We start from the raw sequence: 24,415 nt of genomic DNA on the forward strand, positions 1-24,415 counted from the left end.
CGCCGTCGACCTCGCTCCGGCCGGCGAGCCCGCCAAGTCCGGCCGCCTCCTCCGTCGAACCTCGAACGGCGCGCCCGGTGAACAGTGTTTGCGCGAGATCCGGATCCGGTGAACAGTGAAACCCTAGGTGAAATTTCGTCTAAGTCCCAGAATTCCTAATCCATGTTGCCCTGTTCGTGACCCCGTAACTTCGCATTCGTAGCTCCGATTCATGCATATAGCACATCAAAATGTTCATCTCAGAGTGTACATCATTTCATTCCATTGCATCATTTTCATTTGAGTTCATCTTGATGCCCGAAATACTGTTAGAAGAGGGCTACTTGAGTTAATTGTCAGATCTGCTACTCCGTTTAGCACTTTTGTCATTTTTGCCATGATTATTGTGTGCATGATATGCCCTGATGCTCTACAGGTGTTTTGTTAAGGGTTTTGTCATCTTTTGAAAGGTGCAACCCATGTATTTTTGTGATGTGTGTGGTGACTAGTGCAAGCTTGCAAAGTGGTGCACTTGCTAACTCTGTTTTCAGGGACTTAGTAATTTCACTAAGTCCTGGGGTTGTTTATCTCATGATGCCATATGTTCTTATTGTTTCCTAGTGATCCGTGCCTCTTTTGAAGATGATCAGTAAGGGAGTTTTGTTAATATTGTAGTGCTCTATCCATCCATATCTTTGTTTGCAATTATGGATCACCCTAGCTTGAGTCAATCGAGCTCTACTTTTGCTACTTTGTGAATCTGGGCAGATTGTCAACTTGTTTGCAATTTTGCCGGTGATGTTGTAGTTGATCCATGCATGCTATGTTATTGTTCTTGCCATGTCTAGCTTGCATTTTGTGCCTTCTTGATAGATGTATGCTTTTCTTGCCATGACTTGCACCGTAGTGAGTGCATCAAGCTCGTAAACATGCCTACTTGAGTTATATTTCAGCATGTGCCATTTTTCACTAAGTATGAAAACTGATTATGTTTTTGCCATGTTCACATGCTTGCAATTGTATTTTCTGATCCCTTTTGGCTCAAGGTCACTAAGGGACTTTTGTTAAGCCCTTTGAGTAGATCCATGCCATGCTTTATTTTGCCATGTTCAGATCCTGTAGCATATAGTTTTGTTGCTCCGAAGAGTGCTACCTGATCTGAAATTCCAGACAAGTGTTAATTTCACTAAGTCTGAGATCTGTTTGCCATATGCATTTTTGCCATGCTTGTTTGAACCTGTTAATGGATGAACTGGCCGTAGCTGAGTGCTAGACTTTTGTTAAGCATCTTGTGTGCATCCCTGCCATGTATTTTGTTGTCGTGTTTGGGTGCTGTAGCATGTTCATTTCGTTGCATTTAGATGCCTACTTGCTGTAAATCGTAGACCGGTGTCATTTTTGAAATGCTTGCCATTTCCAAACCGTAACTCCGATTCCGGCGTTCTTTATATCATTTTCAAGCGATTTCATCTCATCTTTCTAGTGGCACACTTGGAATTCCAAGTTGAGGCCAGGTTCATGCATATCCTGTCATATCTTGCATTTTGCATCCCGCATCGCATTCCGCATAGCATATCATCATTGCATCATATTGCTTGGTCTTGCACGTGGTTGATTGTATCCTTGTTGCTTGTTTGTCTTGTTTGGGTAGAGCCGGGAGACGAGTTCGCTAACGAGGAGCCCGTTGAGTTTGCTTTTGAGGATCCAGTCAACTCTGACAACTGTGCATGCAAGATGATCATACCCTCGAAATCACTACTATCTTTGCTATGCTAGCTTGCTCGCTCTTTTTCTATGCCATTGCTATGATGCCTACCACTTGCTTTCAAGCCTCCCAAATTGCCATGTCAAACCTCTAACCCACCATTGTCCTAGCAAACCGTTGATTGGCTATGTTACCGCATTGCTCAGCGCCTCTTATAGCGTTGCTAGTTGCAGGTGAAGATTGAAGGCCGTTCCTTATTGGAACATTTATTTACTTTTGGGATATCATTATATTATCTTGTTATCTTAATGCATCTATACACTTGGTAAAGGGTGGAAGGCTCAGCCTCTCGCCTAGTGTTTTGTTCCACTCTTGCCGCCCTAGTTTCCGTCATATCGGTGTTTTGTTCCCAGATTTTGCGTTCCTTACGCGGTTGGGTTATAATGGGAACCCCTTGATAGTTCGCCTTGATTAAAACTTTTCCAGCAATGCCCAACATCGGTCTTACCATTTGCCACCTAGCTTCTTTTTCCCTTGGGTTTCCGGAGCCTGAGGGCCATCTTATTTAACCCCCCCGGGCCAGTGCTCCTCTGAGTGTTGGTCCGACCGAATAGACTGCGGGGCCACCTCGGGGCAACTTGAGGGTTGGTTTTACTCGTAAGATGTCTCATCTGAGTGTGCCCTGAGAACAAGATATGTGCAGCTCCTATCGGGATTTGTCGGCACATTCGGGCGGTGTTGCTGGTCTTGTTTTAACCTGTCGAAGTGTCTTGAATTACCGAGATACCGAGTCTGATCGAAACGTCTTGGGAGGAGGTCTATTCCTTCGTTGACCATGAGAGCTTGTCATGGGCTAAGTTGGGACTCCCCTGCAGGGATTTGAACTTTCGAAAGCTGTGCCCGCGGTTATGGGCAGATGGGAATTTGTTAATGTACGGTTGTAGATAACTTGAACCTTAATTAATTAAAATGAATCAACTGGGTGTGTTACCGTGATGGCCTCTTCTCGGCGGAGTCCGGAAAGTGGACACGGTGTTGGAGTAATGTTTGCGCAGGTTGCTCTCTAGTTTCTCGCTCGCGCTTTGCCTCCTCTTCTCGCTCTCTTTTGCGAATAAGTTAGCCACCATACTTGCTAGTCGCTTGCTGCAGCTCTACTTATATTTACCTTGCCATACCTATAAGTTTAAATAGTCTTGATCGCGGGGGTGCGAGATTGCTGAGTCCCTGTGGCTCACAGATTACTATTACACCAGATGCAGGGCCTGATGATTCCGCTCCAGGAGACGTGTATGAGCTCAAGTGGGAGTTCGACGAAGACTCTCAACATTACTATGTTTCCTTTCCCGATGATCAGTAGTGGTGCCCAGTTGGGGGTGAACGGGACCGTGTCGCTTGTTGGATTCTCTTTTAGTTTGGCGCCGTAGTCGGGCCATGAATGTTTGGATGATGTAATGTTATTTATGTACTTGATTTACGTGGCGAGTGTAAGCCAACTACGTTATCTCCCCTTTTATTATCATATTACATGGGATGTTGTGAAGATTGTCTAACTTGCGACATATGCCTTCAATGTGATTATGTCTCTAAGTCGTGCCTTGACACGTGGGAGCTATAGTCGCATCGAGGGTGTTACACATAGTTTTTTCGTTTGTTCTCCATTATTAGTGACTTTGGAGTGACTCTTTGCTGCTTGTTGAGTGATAGTTTTATGATCCAATTATGTTATTATTGTTGAGAGAATTTGCACTAGTGAAAGTATGAATCCTAGGCCTTGTTTCCTAGCATTGCAATACCGTTTGTGCTCACTTTTATCATTAGTTACCTTGTTGTTTTTATATTTTTCAGATTACAAAAACCTATATCTACCATCCATATTGCACTTGTATCACCATCTCTTCGCCGAACTAGTGCACCTATACAATTTACCATTGTATTGGGTGTGTTGGGGACACAAGAGACTCTTTGTTATTTGGTTGCAGGGTTGCTTGAGAGAGACCATCTTCATCCTACGCCTCCTACTGATTGATAAACCTTAGGTCATCCACTTGAGGGAAATTTGCTACTGTCCTACAAACCTCTGCACTTGGAGGCCCAACAACATCTACAAGAAGAAGGTTGTGTAGTAGACATCAGTGACCAAAACAACATTCTTATCCCATAGAAGCAAGATTCTGCCTTTTGTATCATCAGCGGGCCTATGGGCAAAGTTTTTTAGGCGTTGGCCACCTAAGAAGGCGGCGCCAAACGGGGTCAATAGCCTTGGAGCTTGGACTCTTGGACACAAGCCAATTGACATGAGGATGCGGCAATGGTCTCGTGAACGTAGAATCAGTCACACAAATGTTGCGTGGAAGGAGAAAAGAAAATCGAAAGTTATGTTATGCTCCCGAGCTCATTTGAGCTTGTGATGAAAAGTAAAATCATTAAAAAAATAAAAACAAAATAAAAAAATTCCAATTTTTTTGTATGTTGAACTCTTACAAATGTTTTAAGTGCTTACAAAGTTTCAGCATGAAATCACATTCGTGAAAGTCGTGGCAAAAAATCAAAAAAGCAAAATTAGCACTTCGAAATGCTTTCGAAAATAACACTTTTGGAGCATTGAATTTTTTGTACGCACTGAAAACTTTTGTCAGGTGTTTGCTCCAGAAAAATTCCATAATTTCCTGATTTTCCCCCGGAATTTACCATTCACGAAGCTCATTAAAGCTTGAGCTGAAAAATTATGCGTCCGAAAAAAATGCGCTTTATTCTGATAAAAAGCTATACGTATCGCCGTAGGCAGTAGGATTCACCCCCAAATCATTATCTTTTTCTTTTTGCAAAAATCATTGATCTTTTCTCAGGGAAAAAAGACTAATGATTAGTTTTTTTTTTCAATACGACTAATGATTAGTTTTAGCACACTGTTCCCCGGTGCACGGCCTCACCACCAAATCCACAGGCTTGGCTCATGATTAGCACACCGTTGTCTCACACTTATTCACGGCTCCAATCCAACTACCCCCGGACAGCCGGACCGTCGCTATCGAAATCAAACACCGTATAGTGGCAGTGGCATTGCATAGCCCTCGCTGTTCCGCACCTTAACCGAGTTTAAGCGCCTGAAACGCGCTGGGAGTACGTTCCTTGACTCACCAGTCGCTTTCACCTACACCCCTTCCCCCTTTTTTCTCCGCTCGAAACCGAACCGAGCTGTTGCTCGCCTTTTCCCAGCACAGTGGAGAACGCCGCCTGGCTGCGCGTGACACTTTGGAAAATTCTCGTCTCAGTTTAGTTTCAACATCAACGCCTTCAACGTCCGCGAGCTCTTGGGTTTTAACAAATGTGCTCCGTTGTACCACGCGCTGTCGATGAATGCAGGAGGAAGACTGCTTCAGCACTCCAAAGACTTCGATGTACTCTGGCATTTGTACGGGTTCGTGCTATTTTCTTTTGTCAAAGTGATTTTTGCTAGTACATTATTTTTTGATGAGAAAAGAGGGCAAAATTGGATTTTCTGTTATGCTACTTTTAGAGTGACTACAACAGTTACCCTAAAAAAACTTCCGGTATAAATGGCTTTTTGGCCTTCCTGTAAAAGTCGGGGGAAGATTCTTGGAAGCAACTTTTGTGGGTTCCCTATTCTTATGGGAAACATTTACCATCAACCGGCGGATAACTGGGCCGCGTCCGTCATCTTTCCTGCGTGACACGCATCCTGCATACCCGGCTGAACTTTTTAAAAAGATCAGCCGGCGGACGCGTAGCACGCACCTAATCTTATTCCCTTTAGTGCATTTGTACTTTATTTCAAAAAAATATCATTCTTTAATAAACTTGCTTCTGCAACAGGAGCTATGCTTCTGAAACATATGCAGTGTTGCGATACTCTATGATGGGTCTACGTTTTACAACAAAACTTCTCTTACGATTTTTTTTCTGCAACAAGACCTCAGTTGCAAAAAAAAAAAAGATTTACAACAAAACCTCAGTTGCAAAAAATACAAAACATTGATGTTGCAAAAAAATCCGCAACAAGACCTGTGTTGCAGAAATAAGTCCACAACAAGACATGTGTTACAAAAATAATTCCGCAACAAGACATGTTTTGTAGAAACAATTCCGCAACAAGACCCGTGTTGCTGAATGGAGGCACGTTCGACCGTGTGATGCGGTAAATCCGACGGCTCGCGACAAGATCAGCCGGCGGACGCGTAGCGTGCCCCTAATCTTATTCCCTTTAGTGCATTTTTACTTTATTTTTAATTAAACAAAAAATATAATTCCTAGGACCTGCTAGTTAGTGACATCGGCGAGTGGTGCGGATGGGCGTGTCGGCAGTTGCGGGCGGCGGCGAGGGGCGAGGTGGCGGCGCGACATCGTTGCGGTGCGAGCGGCAGGGACTTTCCGACGAAGTTTCGACGAGGCGACGATGCTCTAGACGGTAGCACGTGAAAGTTTCAGACGGTTGCAGTCTCATCAGACAATACGAAAAAGCTATCTTCTCATAAATCAGCAGGGAGAAAGAGCCTTTTACGGGATCTTCTAAAACAGATAAAGTCAATTTACAAGAACTGGTGAAGAGGTTTTTATTGCCCCAACGGCGGTTATTTTAGAGACGTTGGAGCTGCTCTACTAGTGCAGATGGAAGTGCGGATTCGTAAGCTCATCGCGGTCAGGTTTTGCGCCGTCGGATGCGGCTGGAGATCGCCGCGCCCCGTCTCTTTCCTCCCCTTTTATGGTTCCGTTTGAGGTTTGACTCTCGCGAAAAGTAGCACGGGCGGTTTCTAAAAGCCCAGACCGACCGGACTCCAGCTCGGCCCGCCGCGTGCGACCGAGGCCGCCCAACGTGCCGCGCACCAGCACCAGCGCCTCCCCCCTCCCTCCCCGCACGGCACCGCCGCGCCTCCCCTCCCCCGGTCGCGCGGCCGCCCTCCCGTCCCCATTGCGCGATCGCGCGGCGGGGGGCCAGCCAGCCAGCCCTAAACCTAGCCCGCCCCGGAGTGGCCAGCGGCTTTGCGGCGGCCCGATGCAGGGCCAGCAGGTGTACAGCCGCCTCGGGAGCTTCGGCGGGGCGGCGCCGGGCACGCCGTCCCCGCCCCCGCCCCCGTCCCCGTCCCCCGTGCGCGGCGGCGGCGGCTCGGGGAGGCGGACGCCGGGGAAGTCCGGCGCGGCGAGGGGGTCCCAGGAGGCGGCGGCGGCGGCGGCGGGGGCCGCCGGGTGGGGCGCCGCGGCCAGGCGGGCGGCGTGGGCGCTGCTCGCCGCGCTGCTGCGGCGGCAGGCCGTCTTCCTCTTCGCGCCGCTGCTCTACGTCGCCGCCATGCTGCTCTACATGGGCTCGCTCCCGCTCGACGTCGTGCCGCGGATCATCACGCGCTCCGCCCCCGGCTCCGTCTACCGCAGCCCCCAGCTGTACGCGCGCCTCCGCCCCGACATGGACGCCGACAACTCCACCGACGCGGTTAGTCAGCGCCTCCTCTCCTCTCCTCCGTGCCCCCTTCCTCGCCGCATTTCGATCTTCTTCGGCTGCAATGTGGGCGCAAACAAATGCTTGGCCGTTTTAAGTGACTGTAACAAGTGTGCCGCTGTTACTACCAAGTGGGCTGGCTTGGTTGACTTGGCGTGTCAAAAGTTATTTACTGATCTAGCAGATGTAGTTAGTGTACCACGCGCCATTAGCAAGTGGTTGCTGGTAGTATCTATTTAGATTAGTTTAGTCCAAGTTGATTAGTTCGAATTCAGCTGTGGTCTCCTTCAAATAGCCTGAAATGGCAGTGGAGTGGTTGCTGACCTGTCGGATTTTCCTTAGCTATTTCCTGCTTCATGTGATTGTTGCAGCCCGTGGATGACCCAAACTACTAAAGGCTCCTCATCATCAGAAGCTTGATTCGGTTTGTCAAGCGTCTTATATGATCTAGTCAGTCCTGCTTGACTGCTTGAGTTAGATAGTGCACCTTGGTTTGCTAGCTGCAGGCTCAAGGTATGTTGCTGATCTGTTCGTTCAGCAATGTAACCTCTGAATTCCCGCAAGATGTTTGACAGGAGGATGAATTCTCGCGCTTCTGAATTCAATACACCTGCCTGATTGAATAGAAGAAGAGTGTGCGCCATCTGACTGTGGTTTATTCCACTCTACGTGTTTTATGATATTTCTGTTGCTTGATCCACATAATTGTCTTGCTCACCTTTTTACAATCTATATGTATATTTTGCATACACGCTTCTTTCTCTCACCTTGTCATGTTTTTGTAGTTAGCAACTGTATGGAGGCAAACTTACAAAGGTGGTGTCTGGCGACCTTGCATACACAATCTGACAAACAGTACGCCATCTATACCTGCCTTTTGTTTTTTCTTCCTGATAATATGTTCGTTCTTTATTTGGGTGTAATCCCGTTGAGATATGTTTTTTTTTCCAAATGCCGATAAACCCCCGAACGCATTCAGATTTATGGTAGAGAAGACCTGCTTTCTTGTATTCTATCATGAGGAACTTAACTGTGATGTCTTACGGATTTGTTGGTCAGGAGTTACACTGTTACCACCGTTTCCTCTTCTTGTTTTTCAAATGCGAATATCATGTCAGATCTTGTTTCTTTCCATTATCTAGGCACAGCTCCTTTGTGGTGAGTTCCCTGCGAAAACTTACCATCACTGCATGAAAACATTCTGAGACCAATCATGATTTACTTGGATGGGTTGTTAAAGTCTCATGAAGATTAGTTGTTCATCAACCTGATACACTTTTCTGACCAAGTTTAACATACTTGGAACACTCGGGCGTGTTAGTTTTAGAGAATTTACATGGATGTCTTCTTCAGTTTGCAAGACACAGCACCACCAAATTGGTGCCTGATAGTTTTTCATAACTTGTGTAGGTTTGCCTGAATCAAATGGCTACATATATGTGGAGGCAAATGGTGGTTTGAATCAACAAAGGACATCGGTAGTTGCCTTTTCTCAATGGTTCTTCATATGTGACAGTTTATGTTTGTTCACGTCATACTTGTTTTCTGGTAACTTAAGTTACTCACTTGGGCTTCTCTTTCTTCTGTTTTTCTTGTTTCCAGATATGCAATGCGGTTGCTATTGCTGGTTTTCTAAATGCTACTCTTATTATCCCGAATTTCCATTTCCACAGCATTTGGAAGGATCCAAGGTCTCCTCATTTCTCCCACTCCATTCTCAAATACATTTTTGACTAGCTGTCTACTTGACAGTAAGTCTGAAATATATGTATTATTGCTCGATAACGGTGTGTTTGGTTTGTGCCCAAAGCAATTGGCCTTTGTTTGGATGTTTGCCTTTTTTTTTGGTATGCACATGTCCCTTTGTCTGTTTTCTATACCATATTTGTCAGTCATATGTACCTCTCCCAAACACCATGTTACTCAGTTCTTTCTTTCAAACCTTGAGGTTTCTAGAACAGTTAAGTTGCTCTTCAGTCTCGTATGCTTGATTACTACTCCCTCCGTCCCAAAATAAGTGTCGCTGATTTAGTATAACTTTGTACTGAAGTTGTACTAAATCAGCGACACTTATTTTGGGACGGAGGGAGTACCTTATAAGGCTTAACTTCACATTAGAATGTCATGTCAATTAAGACTGTCAAAGTTGGAACCAGGATACACCCCTCCCAAACCCAATCTCACACACCCCAATTCTCCTTCTGTATGTTCGTCTAAAACAAACAAATTTAGCATATATGAAGTCGCTTGTACACTCTCTTGCTAGTTGTAGTTGACTACACAGGGTATCACTCCGAAAAGGGCGAAAACTGATATGGGTTGTTATCCTTATTTGCATGTTGCATCGATAATTTGAATTCATTGTAGGAACGGTGGTTATTTTTACTGTTAAGGTTATAAAGAGTGAGATTAATTAAATATTTAAGAGATGAACTAGCACACAGTACTGGACTTTGGGCTGCTTTGGGTGCTGGACAACTTATATATTCGTTCTTGTTGGATAGATGCCCGTGCCTTTTGTTCAGGCTCCTTCAAGTTAAATTTTATACAACTGTAGATTTAGTAGCACAAATATGCTTGCTGATGTCTTCTTTTGGGTACAGCAAATTCAGGGATATTTATGATGAAGAACACTTTGTAAAACGTCTACAGAATGATGTTCGAGTAGTTAACAAAGTGCCTGATTTTATAATGGAGCGTTTTGGTCACAATCTAAGCAATGTATTCAATTTCAAGATAAAGGCTTGGTCTTCTAGTAAATACTACAAAGATGTTGTTCTTCCGAAGTTAGTTGAAGAAAGGTGAGTTAAAATCCAAATCACTTGTCACTTCGGAATTAAAGTTGCTTGTGTGAATTTATTTTGGCTGTATCCTTGTTTCTTATGCATATGTTTTGCCGTGTTATGTTAACTACGTAGATGATACCCCGCGCTTTGCTGCGGGAATCGGTTGCAATATATTTCAATGAGATATGATTGTGTGGAATATAAATATTTAGATTAACAAGACGTGAACCAAAATTAAAAATGCATTCGACTTATTATATTTGATTATGTATAATTGTAAAATATTTATTGAATATAAGTAGAATAATAGAATGAAAAGTATTTTCCCATGCATGGTTGCTTGTGGTGGTGGGTATTTTTCCATGCATGGTTGCTTGTGGTGGTGGGTATTTTTCCATGTGGATGTTGAGGTGGGCTTTATTCCATCCATAACTGTATGGTGATGTGGCATGCTTGCATGTTGAGATAAATAAGTGGGGATCATATGTATATAGTCCCTCCGTCCGGAATTAGTTGATGCTCAAACGGATGTATCTAGCACAGAAATCTAGATACATCCGTTTGAGCGTCAACTAATTCAGGACGGAGGAAGTCAAATTTTTCGTTATTCACTTCCCTTGCATGCGATGTAACTATGTAAGTGATATGCCTCTGCAAGAGCTTCTAGCCTTAGTTATGGACCTATACAGGGGTGCAAATGGGTACCCTAAAAGTTACCCTAGGGTACCTTCTGACGGACGGGAACTTGGTGCTCTCGGGTATCCGCGCACCCTATATTCGCAAAAAAAATTAGTAATTCAAAAAAAGTTCAAAAAATTCCAAATCTTGTTTGGAATCAAAGATGATCAGGTATTGTACTCGTATAAAAAGTTTGGACAAGAAATGATTCATATTGACTTCAGGGCAAAAAAGACAAGTTTATGACGACAATATAGCGTGCATAGTGCTTGTATATAGCGTTTTTTGCCAAATCTTCGACCCAGGATGCAATAAAAGTCATTCTCCGACGAATATTTTTATACGACTACAATACTTGACCATGTTTGATACCAAAAAAGATTTGGAATTTTTTGAACTTTTTTTGAATTACTAATTTTTTTTTGCATATAGGGTGCGCTGGAACCAGGTTCTCCTTCGTATTTCCCACCTTCTGACCCCTTTTAGTTCGGCCAAATGAACTAAGTTTTCAAAATCGCATCACTTTCAGAAATTTTGTTCATTTGGTTGAATTAAGTAGGGTCAGAGGGTACCCTAAGAACAATCAATTTGCATCCCTAGACCTATATGCAGTTAGTTAATGTAGGACATTGTGATATTAGCAATTATTGATGAAATATGGTTGGGGCATCTCTTCACCAGTATCGTGCTCAGTTTTGTTAGTGAGATAGCATCTCTAGCAGAACCTGTAAACAGACCACCTGTAAAAACAGTATACAAGAGCCCCTAAAACGAATTTACGGTACCGCGAGGCATCGGGCAGAACAGATCCTGTAAACTCGAACCGTAAAAGATTTTTTTTCTCCTCACGCTTCTTCCCCGAGACGCACACATGAGGCATGACCAACTCAAACTCTGGCCGGCCAGAACGGTGCCGCTCCGGCCTGCAGCCTGCTCCGGCCCACTGCGTGCTCCGGCGATGCTCCGGCCGGCTGCCGGCGAGCTCCTCCGCCTGCTCGCTGCTCGCACGCGGCGTCGCATGCCTCCTGCTCCGGCGTTGACCGATTTTACAGGATCCTCAAAAAACGTCTCGAATCCTCCATATATGATGGATGGGAGCTCTAATATACAGGAGCCTGTAAATTTTTTTACGGGATATGCTATTTTACAGGATCTATTCGGTATGTTTTTTTCAGCCTGTACCGTAAATCTGTAGGTTTGACCGCTTCTACAGGATCTGCTAGAGATGCTCTTACACTGGAAACTGGCTTGTAACAACTTGTTGTGGTGACTCAGTTTCTTGCTTTCAAAGGTGCCATAACCAGTGGGACTGCCTAGTTTGAACGATTATTCTGAAGATTGTTAAATTGTTGACTCTTCTCTTTACAGTTAGATTCACATGAAAATTAGGTTAATGTATGAAAAAAGGGATGTTTCTCCAGATTTTAGGAAAATGAAAACAGAAGACCTAGTTTACAGTTTAAACAAGTCAATTTTCCTATATCTGGATACTGCTGTTTTGTCAGGAATGAACCTACAGATCCTGTGTACAGTTTAAACAGTTCTTTTGGAAATGGTCTTCATTATTTGTGTTAAAGGGATGAACTGGCAAGGGTCCAAAGGTGGGGAATGGGCAACCCACCCTCGTCTAGCCACTGCAAGGCCTAATACCTGGGTAGTAGATTAGCTTAATTTAACGTTGCCACTTTGGATTTCTCATAGTTGCTCAAAAGGTCACACGCCAATCCTTGATATATAGGACTACTGACTTGATCTGCAAGACTGGATCTCTTGTGTCTAATTTGCAAATAAAGCTTATCTCTAGCTTCAGATTCCTACCTTAAATTATCTCTTTACTAACTAGATAATCTGATATCTTTATTTGGTTCTTTTCTAATCTAATTCCTAAATTGCCCATGTATTGTGCCCATCACATTTCGTGAAATGGAAACATATCCTATAATCACCCAGTGTGCTGCATTCACACAGTCGGTCATGATCCCCCCCCCCAAAAGAATCTAGATGTAGATGTATTTCTGAATGTACACTACCCATGTCTAATATTTCAAGGTGAAATTCATTCTGCTAAATGGGAAAAGACAATTCAGAAGGAAAAAGGGAAAGGCAAATGCTGCTATTCATGCTAAACTTCTCTTTTTTGTTTCTTCAAACACATTTTCATTTTGAATCTGCAATTTTAGAGGTGGCTTGAATACTTTATAGACTACTATTTATCAGAAATTTAATGTTGATTTGGTCCCTCGAATCAAAGTTTGATTGCATCGTAGCACCTCAAGAAGTGATTACACTTGATATCTCAGATTTAAAATATGATAATGTGCTTCTTTTATTATTATGCGATTGTTCCTGAAGTTATACTTTGTTCTGGACTACAGATTGATCCGAATTTCTCCTTTTGCAAACCGACTCTCATTCGATGCCCCACCTGTTGTTCAACGGTTGAGATGCTTGGTGAATTTTGAAGCTTTAAAATTTTCAAACCCAATTGCTACTCTATCGGAGACTTTAATTTCTCGAATGAGAGAAAAAAGTGCTGAAAGCAATGGGAAATATATCGCAGTGCATCTTCGTTTTGAGGAGGTTTGATTTCCTTCGTGAAGATTATTTAATATTATTTGGAACTTGGGATTCACTATTTTCTGGTGTTAGGAAAATTTGGAGGCATCTACTAATTTGTTGTCTTGCAGGATATGGTTGCCTTCTCATGTTGTGTATATGATGGTGGTGACGAGGAGAAGAAGGAAATGGATGTGGCCAGAGAAATAGGTTGGCGAGGGAAGTTTACAAAGAGAGGGAAGGTAATAAGGCCAGGAGTTATAAGAATGAACGGGAAATGTCCACTTACACCTTTGGAGGTATGTCTGCATCTAATATGAAAACAGATGCTCACCACTGTTAGCATGCATGTTAGTGAAACTCTTGACTTCTTTATTTCTTCAGCACATTTTATTAGTCCATGCTCTGCCCAGTTTCTTTCGTCTAGTAAGACTATTTTCCGTTTAGGGTCTTGATGATCTACATGTTTATGCTACATGACCTTTAGGTTGGATTAATGCTTCGTGGGATGGGTTTCAGCAATAAGACTGCAATTTATTTGGCCTCTGGAAAGATATACAAATCAGAGAAAACCATGGCTCCTCTTCTTGAAATGTTTCCTCTTCTACAGACAAAAGAAACACTAGCATCAGATGAGGAACTTGCTTCATTTAAGGTATTTGTCTTGTCAGCTGTAAGCTTTAGAATTTCATCATATGGGCATTGTTCTAAAACGACACATTGTTGCCAGAATTACTCCTCAAGGATGGCTGCACTAGACTATAGTGTTTGCACATATAGTGAAGTTTTTGTGACCACACAAGGTGGAAATTTCCCTCATTTTCTGATGGGACACAGAAGATACTTGTATGGTGGACATTCAAAGACAATTAAGCCAGACAAAAGAAGGCTGGCCATACTCTTTGATAATCCACGTATCGGGTAATACACTGGACCACCCTTAGTTCATTTTTGTTCAGAGCTTAAGCATTTACGACTCGTATTCTTCATCTCTGTAGTCTTTTAGTCATGCCTTGTCGTTTTTATGCAGATGGAAGTCATTGAAACGTCACTTGCTCAACATGAGAGCACACAGTGATGCCAAAGGGGTCGAGATGAAAAGACCAAATGAATCGATATACACATTTCCATGTCCTGACTGCATGTGCCGCTTGAACAAAACAACGCATTCGAAACCCATACTACACACTAGATAGTATCAGCATCTCAGCAAACTAACGTATTTCTCTGGCACGCGGTATGATTTGTTCATTCTCCGTGTACTGTGCGGTGGCGATTCAACCTCACCTGCAAGCATACCTGACAGGGTGTTGTACATTGATTTATGTATAGCTTGTGCCAAACAGGGATGCCTCAGATTCCCTAGTCTTAGACCATCTTGCTGCTAACCATACAGCGATTAGATCTAACACATACCAGTAGATCCATCTGACACCTATAGAGCTCCTCTTATGAAGTTCCAGACAGATTAGTGCAGTAGTGCCCCCCTTGTACATGGCTCATTAGAATTTCGTTGTCGTACACAAATTTTGATGGAAGGCAAACACTGTAAATTTGTTATCTAACTCTTTCCCCTCTTGCTCTAGAAATGGGCATTGTTTCAGACTTGTTTAGCGGGGTCTTATCCCCCTCTGTTGTAACTTTGGTCTGGCACTTAACCAGTATCTCAATATGGAGCAAACGTTGGAAATTGCATTGTGCTACTTGATTCTTGCGTTGTCACCGTACAGCCAAAATATCTTCTTGTTGCCTGCGTGCTTACTGCATCCAACCATCAATTGGTGCATGATCAGCTGATCAGTTGAGTAGGTAATAAACCCTTGTTTTCTAAAACAAATATGTTTACAGCAATATATATATCTTGTTTGTCTATGCTGAGCACTCCATTGTGCTGTAGGGCCGAACATTCAAGTCTGGCAGCAGTGTCAGCAGCAAAGGTTTGATCTCTGAATGCGCCTCACATGCGCCTCACATGCACAGGGAGGGCCGTTGATAGGGACCGGGAATCTGGGGAAGGAGCCCTGCCCGTTCCTGTGAAACGACAAGGCCCTGGCGAAGGGAGAGCAGCTGAGCCGAGGGGGTGTTTGTTTGCAGAGATTTTTTCGTGTAGGGGCTAGAAAAAGTCTCTTTTAGAGACTTTTTTTACCAAAGGGAGAGACTTTTTAGGGACTAAACTAGCATTTGGTACTAAATGAAGAAGACTCTCAAGAAAAGTCTTTTTGGGACTATTTGAGACTTTTTCAACAATGCCCCTCCATGCACCCATTGGCCCGCCACCCCATGGTATTGTTTGACTGCTATTTTTCTATATATTAGGGGCAACATGGTTATTTAATAACCTCTAGAAAGGGATTAGGGATTTTTTAGTCTCTGAAAACAAATAGGAAGGGACTTTTTAGAGACTAGGGACTTTTTAGTTGGGACTAGAAAAAGAGAACCAAAATCACCTGAATAGCCTTCTCTTGAAATCGGGCTGGTATAGTCATTTGGAGCACCGCTTTTCCCCCAGTTCTTTTCTATTATTGGTAACAAGGCGCGTCGCTGCTGGCGAGGGGTACGCTCCAGCCTAGTTCCGAAGAGGCAAGAGAACAGGTGGCGTCACAGATACTACTACGGACTTTTGTGAATGGCGCAGGCGATTAGGCGCGGCTCATCATGGCGGAAAGGTATGGCAATGGCAATGGCAATGGCAATGGCTGGTCCACTCTTTCGTACTGACACTTCTCTCACATGCCCCGTTTCATCCCTCCATCCAAGATCTCTCTCCATCCATCTAGGCAGACAGACTGTAGCTAGTCTTGAAAGAACAAAAGCCTTTAGCCGAAACAGTTCCGGAGGAATATATAAGGGCCCGTTTTGTTAGAAGAAATTCCAAACACAAATCATCACACAATACATTTTTCTTGTTTTCTTTCTAAACACGCATTATCTGCCATTCTTGTGTTCCTGCGTTGGTGCATTCCAAACACAAAGCTTTGGAGACCCGATGAGAAACATTCTTTCCATCACGCCCGATCGGTTCCAATACAACTCTACACGAGATCTTATCAAGCTGATAGTATATCACCGCTCGCTTGCGTGCTTTTGCGGCCACTTTGGAGCAAAATCAATCCGCGGTAAAGCTTAGCCGCCCTCAATCATTCTACGGCAAAGCCACTCCATCAAAATCGTTTTACGGCAAAGCTACTCACTCCTTTCATAAACTGTTTTTATCCAGGCAGAGTACTCGCGCTCGTCCCATGTTAGGCTGATCATAATGGACAAGAATATAATCTAGTAACTTACACACTTTCCTAGACTATGTTACTACCTCCATAGTGAATAGAAACATCTGTGTAGTGTCATACAACGACATATTTATTAGGTTATAGACTCATTGTTTTTTGGAATGTGTGATGTTCCGGTAACTTACAAGGTGTTTGGATACTTTCTAGTCATGTGACTAGTAGTAGTCAGACTAAAAGTTTTTAGTCAGGCCCTGTTTGGAAGGTGACTACTACTAGTCAACATTAAATGTCTCAGTATTAAATTCTTCTCTCTCCCTTCCATTTATCTCTCTTCTTTCCCTTGTGCAACAGCAACTACCGCTATACTCCCGCGCAAGGAAGGAAAGCAGCAAAGTCCTGTTCCTTTTCTCCCTCACGCCATGCAACAGCAGCTCTCAATACCTTTTTTTCTCTCCTCACGCAAGCAACACAAGCACCAGACTATCCCTCATGAAATTGTCCCATAAGGAAATCAAAACTGTCCACACATAAGAAAACTAAAATTGTCCCATAACGTTACATGTTGGAAACGAAATAAATAACATCAGAAATTTCTCAACGCCTGTTGAACAAACCATCAGCAATCGTATCTCTCACTCGATTCATATCCACTGAATCTAGCTCCATTTCTTCACCCCTAGTGTTACGACGCCTCCTCCTCCTTGTTTCCTCAAGGAGAGGTTGATAACTCTTATCATTGTCACACCTATCAAATTCCTTGTCCGCCAAATGACTTTCACGAATAAAATTGTGCAAGGCCATGCATGCCACAATAATTTTTGTTTGCTTGCGTAGAGGATAACTTGGTACTTTGAAAAGAATCCTCCACTTATTTTTCAAGACTCCAAAACAACGCTCAATGACATTGCGTAGTCTAGAATGAGTATAATTGAAGTGCTCCTTTTTACCTCTCGGCATGGTGCCTTGATGGAACTCTTGAAAATGATACTTTTGGCCCCTATACGGTGCAAGATAACCCTGTTTGTTGGGGTAGCCCGAGTCAACAAGATAAAATTTCCCTGTTCATGGCAATGCATTTTAGCAAATGTCAATGTAAGGCATAAAACTATTGTACTGAGTATCAAGTTTCGTACCTGAAGGTGGATGTGGAAACTTGTGATCAAACCGGCTAAGAGCATCCTTGAATGGCCTCATATCATGGACCGATCCAGGCCACCCCGCAAGCACAAAAGTGAATCTCATGTCGAAATCACACACAGCCATCATTCTGACTACAGTAACCATATCTGCTTAAATACTGTAGAACCTTGTTTGGTGGCACCACAACCGGCACATGAGTCCCATCTATTGCTCCAATGCAATCATTGAACCATGGGTACCACTGAGCACCTCTTAACCTTTCATGGACAACTCTAAATTCAGGATCTCGTGGCTTAATGATGGCAATGGAAAGCTTAACCATACATTCCAAAACTTTGTTAAACTTTCTACTGACTGTCTCCATGGACCTGATAAACCGATTCTCAGCATGTCTAACAGATTGGGGAGATCCAACTATATATAAAAAGAGAGCTAAACTCTCAACTGATGACATTTTCTTGGTTGACTTCAGTCCATAAGACTCCACTAGCAGATTATGTAGTTTATCAAACACCGGTGGGTACACCCTAAACATCTTGTAGCAATCTGTTCTGTTTCCTAGAGTTCTCACTACCCATTCATATCCAGACTCTTTAGCTTTTAAAATTCTCCTTTCCCCTTTAACCATGAAACGATCCATGTAGTGCATACCAAACATGTGGGCGACCATACCTAGTTTGTTGAGCCTCTGCCACCTCAACTGAAGTAGTGCTAGCACTCTATTGGTCCTTGTATATTCTTCTTCCTCATCACTAGAGTCATCATCTTCATCAGTCCTGTCCTCATCACTAGACTCATCATCTTGGTCGGTACTGTCCTCATCACTAGATTCATCCTCATTCTGCAAGAAAAGCACAAACAAATAGAAATCATGAAGTCTACAGACATAATGAACATATCATCAACACATGCAAATACACAGATCGGTAGATAATAATTTGTCCAGAAACATAATGATTAAGGCCACATTAGTCCACAAATCATGTCATCCACGACTCAAGACACAAGAGGACACACACGACTCAAGACACAAGAGGACACACATGACTCAAGACACAAGACTAGCTGACACAGATCATTTTGCCTTCATATCTCGCCATCTGCTGCATACATGTTCTTTGCCCTGCACCATCTCTTCAACCATATCAACCTAGCTTCAGGGGTCTTCATGTTCTGGAAGACAGTTCTGTTGTGTTTCTCCTTGAATAAATCACAAGCAACAAAGTACTCAACTGACTCTTCTGATGCTCCACACTCAATGGCAAGGTTCTGACAGTTTTTTACTGACTGAGCACGTTCCTCACTTCTCCTAACCTTTTCATTGCCTTGGTTCACAAGAGCCTGCAAAATAGAGTCTGTTTTCTCACTTTCCTTCTCCAACTTAGTTTCAATGTCCTTCATATATTTTACAAATGGACCCCGAGTTTTGCCTTGAGTAAGAGGCATGTTGTCTAAAGTTTTGCTTCTCTTTGAAGGACTACTAGCTGTACTCCTTAACTCTGAGCGGCTCCCTCTCTTTTGAGTGTTGGTACTCATAGGGCTGGACACAAAGCCTTCATTGCCATCCAGATCATCATCATTATTTAACTCCAAACAATCTTCTGTCCCAGGAACATAAGCAGATGAACCATCCACACCGACCTCATGAAATATCTCATGTAACAGGGGCATATACTCAGGGTTACCATTTCTAAATTTCTTAAGATTTGGTGTGTCCTCAAAAGAAATAATAGAAAGAAATCAGCATATATATCTTCTGTCATTGGAACATAAGCAAAAATGAACACTTGAAGGAGAGGGAGCAAGAATATAAGCAAAAATGCCTTGATTTCTTTCTCCCACCAATCTGCAGTTGCCGTCACTTCGCCATCTAAGCCGCGGCCGCAGCCGGTTTGCTGCTACAACCATACCCAATCATTGTACAAGCCCTTCAAGTTAGTTATTTTGTTCCTGAATTCCCTGCCTGGATGCCACAGCTTTGCCCTTTCCCAATATTTCTCCCTCATATTCTTGTACGCCTGAGGGCTCCAAACTCTACCAGCATAATTGCCAGCATCTATTTCCTCACAAGCTATTTCACATAAAGTCAATGTATTTCTGTCTGTCCAGTTAGCCTTGCTTTTTGGCCTCTACTAAAAAAAATGTATGAGAAAACAGAACAAGTACTATTTCAGATACTGTACTATTTTTGATAAATATGACAGAACAAGTAGCATGAACAAGTATTTTCTTTCATTTGTCCAAACTGAACACCTTGCTGTAGTTTCTACTTTCTACTTTCCACTTAACAAGCTGTAGTTTCTACTTTCTACTTTCCACTTAACATACATTCATTCAAGCAAACACAACAATTGGACAAATATTGTACCTGGATATGCTGGTTCAGCATGCTGTCGTCTTCCTCTGCCTGAACATCTTCTTCAGCTGGTTCATCTTCTTCCTCAACATCTTCTACCATGATCGGTGCTGCCTGCCGCTGCCTGAGCGACTTGAACCAGCACCACCTGTCCCGACGTCGCGACGACCTGCTTGGCACGACGATCTGGGGCCCTCACTGGGGGGAGACCTTGGCGAGGTGGACGACCCTGCCGCTGCGCCACGCCGTCCGATCTGGTCCGCTGGAGGGGCACACCATGGCCGGCCGCACTCCCGGGATGAAAAAGGTGTGTGTACATGCCCATGTTGGGGTAGGAGGCGGCGACGGCGGAGTTGCCGTTGAGGTCGATGTTCTCCAACCCGATGGGAGCGCGAAGCCCCCCGGCCACCGAGCCGCGACCGAGCCCCCCGGCCACCGAGCCGCGGCCGAGCCCCCCTGCCACCGAGCCGCGCTCGAGCCCCCCTGCCACCAAGCCGCGGCCGGCGGATCCCCGGAGAGGAGGGGGCGTCATCCCCCGCCCGTCCTCGTCGATGTGGTGCACCGCAGCACCGGAAGACGCCGTCTGCGAGAAGAAATCGAAGGAGAGTTCGCCGTCGCCGTCCATGGTACGGACGCGGGAGCGCGGCGCGGCGCGGCGGAGCGCTGCGGGCGCGGCGGGAGTACGGACGCGGGAGCGGCGCGGCGGAGTGCGGCGGCGGCGGTGGAAAGGGACGCGGTGGAGTGGAAAGGGGAGCGGCTGCCCCCTGCCTGTGTGCGAAGGGGATGGGGCGGCAGATGCGTCACCCGCAACAGGATGGGCCCGCCAATTAATTAGAGGAGAGACTTTAGTCACTTTTAGTTGGGGGTGGGGTGACTAGGGACTAAACTAGTTTTAGTCACCCATTAGTCAGGGGTGTTTGGAGGTTTAGTGACTAAAAGTGACTACTACTAGTCTCTAGTCTCTAGTCACTAGCTAGTTACCACAAGCACCTCTCTCTTCATTAAATATATGCCACATAAGCAAAGTTGTATTGAGTGTGTGATGTTACTCCTAAGTTCCTCCCTATTGTGACCAGCCTTAGTATCTCATCAGCACCCGGGCCCGCAAAAGATTCTATCCACCTGCACTTGTTTTCATAAACTTACCATTACCGCACAGAGCCACAACAGTGCGCAATAAAACCCGAGCATGACAGCGGGGCCCACGCCGCGCCCGGGCCCGCCATCATTGCGGGCCTTTTCCCGAATAGTGCCGTGTGCATGGGAGCTTGGTCACTGGCTGGCAGTGTAGTGTAGTCCAGTTCTTCTCCCTCCTCGCTGGCGCCTCTGCTACACTCCACTCCACTCCAGAGTCCAGACCCACCCACCCGCCATCAATTTCCACAAAACGCGAATCTCAACGCGCGCAACAAAGGCTTTGCACCTCCCCCGCACTGAACCCAACCCCCCAGTTGTTTAGCAGTCGGCCGCGATTTTTGTGCTGAGAAAAAAATACTACTAGCGCGGAGGAAATATTCACTCCACTCGGGGGCTCGGCTCGGCTCAGGCTCACCACCCCCCACCCCCACCGCATCTCGGGCTCGCCTCACTCCTCGGGTCAGTGGCCAGTGGTCAGTGGAGTCGCTGCTCTGCTCCCGGCGGCGCGGCGAGATGCGGGGGCAGGGGCAGATCTCCCGCCGGCTGGTCGTGCTTGCGGCGGTGGCCGGGCTGCTGCTGCTGGCGTGGGCGCCGGGTGCGGCTGCCGTGGACGTCCAGGCGGTGCTCGCCCCGTTCCCCGACCTCGCCGGCTTCGCGCGCCTGCTCGCGTCCAGTCCCGTGGCCCGCGAGCTGGCCGGGCGGTCCTCGCTGACGCTGCTCGCCGTGCCCAACGCCGACCTCCCCCAGTCGCCCTCGGCGTTCGCGGCCGCCGCGGGCGCCGACCTCGCCGACGTGCTCCGCTACCACGTCCTCCTCGAGTACCTCTCCCCCGCCGACCTCCGCCGCCTCCCGGCCGCCGGGAAGCTGGTCACCACGCTGTTCCAGACCACCGGCCGCGCCTCCGCCGACCTCGGCGCCGTCAACGTCACGGCCGCCGGGCCGGGCCTCGGCGTCGTCCGCTCGCCCGCGCCCTTCCCCGGGTCCAACGCCACCGTGCTCGGCTCCGTCACCTCCGTGCCGTACAACCTGAGCGTGCTGGCCGTGGACGGCCTCATCGCGCCCTCCGGCTTCGACCTGGCGGCCTCCGAGTCCCGCCCCCCCGCCGCCGTCAACATCACCCGCGTCCTCGCCGACGCGCGCGGGTTCAACGTGGCGGCATCCATGCTGGAGGCCTCCGGCGTGGCGGAGGAGTTCGAGGGCGACGAGCGCGGCGCCGGCATCACGGTGTTCGTCCCCACCGACGACGCCTTCGCCAGCCTCCCCGCCGGCGACCGGCTCCAGTCCCTCCCCGCCGACCGCAAGGCCGTGGTGCTCCGCTTCCACGTCCTCCACTCCTACTACCCGCTGGGGTCGCTGGAGTCGATCGTGAACCCGCTGCAGCCGACCCTGGCCACCGAGTACGCCAGCCAGGCCGGCCGCTTCACCCTCAACATCACCCGCTCCAACGGCTCCGTGGCCATCGACACCGGCGTCGTGCAGGCCACCATCACGCGCACCGTCTTCGACCAGAACCCCGTCGCCGTCTTCGCCGTCTCCAAGGTGCTGCTCCCCAAGGAGATGTTCACCAGGGCCGACTCGGCCGCCGTCGTCGCCGCGGCCCTGGCGCCCCCGCCGGCGGCCGCCAGCTCGATGCCGCCGGAGCCGCCCGAGAGCGCGCGGACGCCGCCGACGAAGCTGTCCTCGCCCCCCGCGCTGCGCGGCGGGGCCAGGAACGGCACCGCGGTTTCGCCGCCGTCGTCGTCGGCGGCAAAGGCAACGGCAACTGGGCGGTGGTGTATAGCATTGTTGTATGTACTACCAGCACTGCTGCCTCTGGTATGAGATCCGGTGGTGAGCTAGTCCGTCCATTGCCGTCTCCTTGCTGAGCTCGATTCTTTTTTGCCTTGCTTTGGTCACCATTGTTTCTTCTTTGTTTTACTGCTATATATATTACTAGGAGTGAACCTGTACACAATGCATTTGGAAAGGGGGGAGAAGCTAGATGACTCGAGTCGAGGTGTGAGGAAGATTGTGCTGCAAAGCAAAGAAGCGTTCTTTTCACTGCCCGCGTCATGCTGGAAAAGGGGAAATGATCGTTCCATCCTGTAAAGAATCACACGCGACCAGCCGACGACACTGTGAAATGTTGGTGCTGTTTTTTGGTGGACGCACCGCAAGCTGCTTCCATGGCCATTTTGCTTGCTGAATCGGGCGACGGAGTTTGGGAAGCGAAAGTGGAGAGGAGGTGGATGGAGCTCGTGGGGTGTGCGTACCGGGGGCGGTGAGGGGAGAGGCGAGGGGCCGGGGGGTAGGTGGGGTGGCAGTGAGCTGGCGGGGCGTGGGGGTGGCTCGGCCGTCGTCACAGGCGTCACCCCGCTAGATTCGATCGCCTTTTCGGCTGGCGTCCGTCGCCCCGCCACCGCCACCGCCACTCGCGTGTCCGCTTCTTGTCGCCTCCCGCCGCGTCACCCCCGCGCCCTCGTCTCCACCCTCGCCGTGCCAGCGCGTGACACGACTTGCTTGTGGTCTCGGCCGTCGACTGCCAGGTAGCAGTTCAGAGCGGAACGTGTGCCCTGCCCAACTTCTCACCCGGCCGGCCTTATCCTCATTGCGGGGACAGCTCGCGTCGCACATTCACATGCGCATCGGCGCGGCGGGACCTCCTCGTGCCTGACACATGAATGAGCTCACTCGACCCGATCGATCTCCCTGAACATCGTCGTCACCAGGCGAGGGACGCAGAGAAAGACGACGACGGTGCCCACGAGAGCGGCGATCACGCCCACGCCGGCAACAACGGGACTGGAAGCCCTTCTTCCGGCCTGTCGACGCCGCTGGTACCACGGCCTCGAGTTATTGCCTTGTCTCGAGCATCCGGTCCGTGAGGGGAGGGCGAGATGCGATGCTCATCCGCTGGCTCACGGTCACTCACTCACCGCTGAGGCCTGCGTGCCTGCGTGCCTAGCTAGTGGTCGTTGTTTGGGTCCATGCGTTCGTTTTGTTGTAAAGTACTAGCATTTCTTTTGGTTGGTTTGTAGTTTTGCTAGCGAGCGCACGTTACGTTGGGCCCGTGTCCCGCGGTGTGCCAGCGGGAATGTGCTTTGCTTCCTCCGAGTCCATCGGGTCATTTTATTTCAATTTTTTTTCTTTATTTCAAAAAGTCCATCGGGTCATCACCAGCTAACTGCGTCGTCCTTCCTCTGTGCGCGCTCCGTGCTACTTGCATTATTTGGGTTACCACAAAAGGGACGAATTATTATTTACTGTTTTTACAAGATTTGTGCGAACATATGTTTACCACCATGTGAAGAAGAAAGGAAATGTATGTCACAAATCCATCTGATCGGGCATCGCTGCACCGATCCTAAAATATTTAGAGTTATACTACTAAGCTTTCTAGGAATCAAGGCTTGGGTGGAGTGT

At 46.9% G+C, this 24,415-nt stretch overlaps 2 protein-coding genes and 1 pseudogene across 2 annotated transcripts; 2 read left to right on the plus strand and 1 right to left on the minus strand.

Annotated features, from left to right (window-relative positions):
• The first annotated feature begins 6,531 nt into the window (after window positions 1-6,531).
• LOC119282376 (protein ESMERALDA 1-like) lies at window positions 6,532-14,793 on the plus strand. Its single transcript, XM_037562621.1, has 10 exons — window positions 6,532-7,127; window positions 7,919-7,988; window positions 8,544-8,611; window positions 8,736-8,824; window positions 9,737-9,934; window positions 12,973-13,177; window positions 13,285-13,452; window positions 13,641-13,808; window positions 13,884-14,074; window positions 14,184-14,793. Exons 1-10 carry the CDS (start codon window positions 6,696-6,698, stop codon window positions 14,347-14,349), a joined length of 1,755 nt encoding a protein of 584 aa, XP_037418518.1. The 5' UTR covers window positions 6,532-6,695; the 3' UTR covers window positions 14,350-14,793.
• Window positions 14,794-18,606: 3,813 nt separating this feature from the next.
• Window positions 18,607-20,501, minus strand: LOC119307569 (annotated as a pseudogene).
• A 378-nt stretch (window positions 20,502-20,879) lies between these two features.
• On the plus strand, window positions 20,880-23,053 carry LOC119282388 (fasciclin-like arabinogalactan protein 4). The gene is made up of 2 exons (XM_037562628.1): window positions 20,880-22,843; window positions 22,950-23,053. The coding sequence occupies exon 1, from the start codon at window positions 21,527-21,529 to the stop codon at window positions 22,832-22,834; it is 1,308 nt and encodes a 435-aa protein (XP_037418525.1). The 5' UTR covers window positions 20,880-21,526; the 3' UTR covers window positions 22,835-22,843; window positions 22,950-23,053.
• Window positions 23,054-24,415: the final 1,362 nt, after the last annotated feature.

Source organism: Triticum dicoccoides, chromosome 1A (assembly GCF_002162155.2).
Source record: "Triticum dicoccoides isolate Atlit2015 ecotype Zavitan chromosome 1A, WEW_v2.0, whole genome shotgun sequence".
Taxonomy (NCBI): Eukaryota; Viridiplantae; Streptophyta; class Magnoliopsida; order Poales; family Poaceae; genus Triticum; species Triticum dicoccoides.

Bases quoted from the DNA above. Each gene is read 5' to 3' on its own strand.
- LOC119282388 (XM_037562628.1), top strand. From the start codon at position 21,527: ATGCGGGGGCAGGGGCAGATCTCCCGCCGGCTGGTCGTGCTTGCGGCG.
- LOC119282376 (XM_037562621.1), top strand. From the start codon at position 6,696: ATGCAGGGCCAGCAGGTGTACAGCCGCCTCGGGAGCTTCGGCGGGGCG. The intron at 7,989-8,543 runs GTACGCCATCTA...TAACTTGTGTAG, and splicing joins CATACACAATCTGACAAACA to GTTTGCCTGAATCAAATGGC. The intron at 13,178-13,284 runs GTTTGATTTCCT...GTTGTCTTGCAG, and splicing joins TGCATCTTCGTTTTGAGGAG to GATATGGTTGCCTTCTCATG.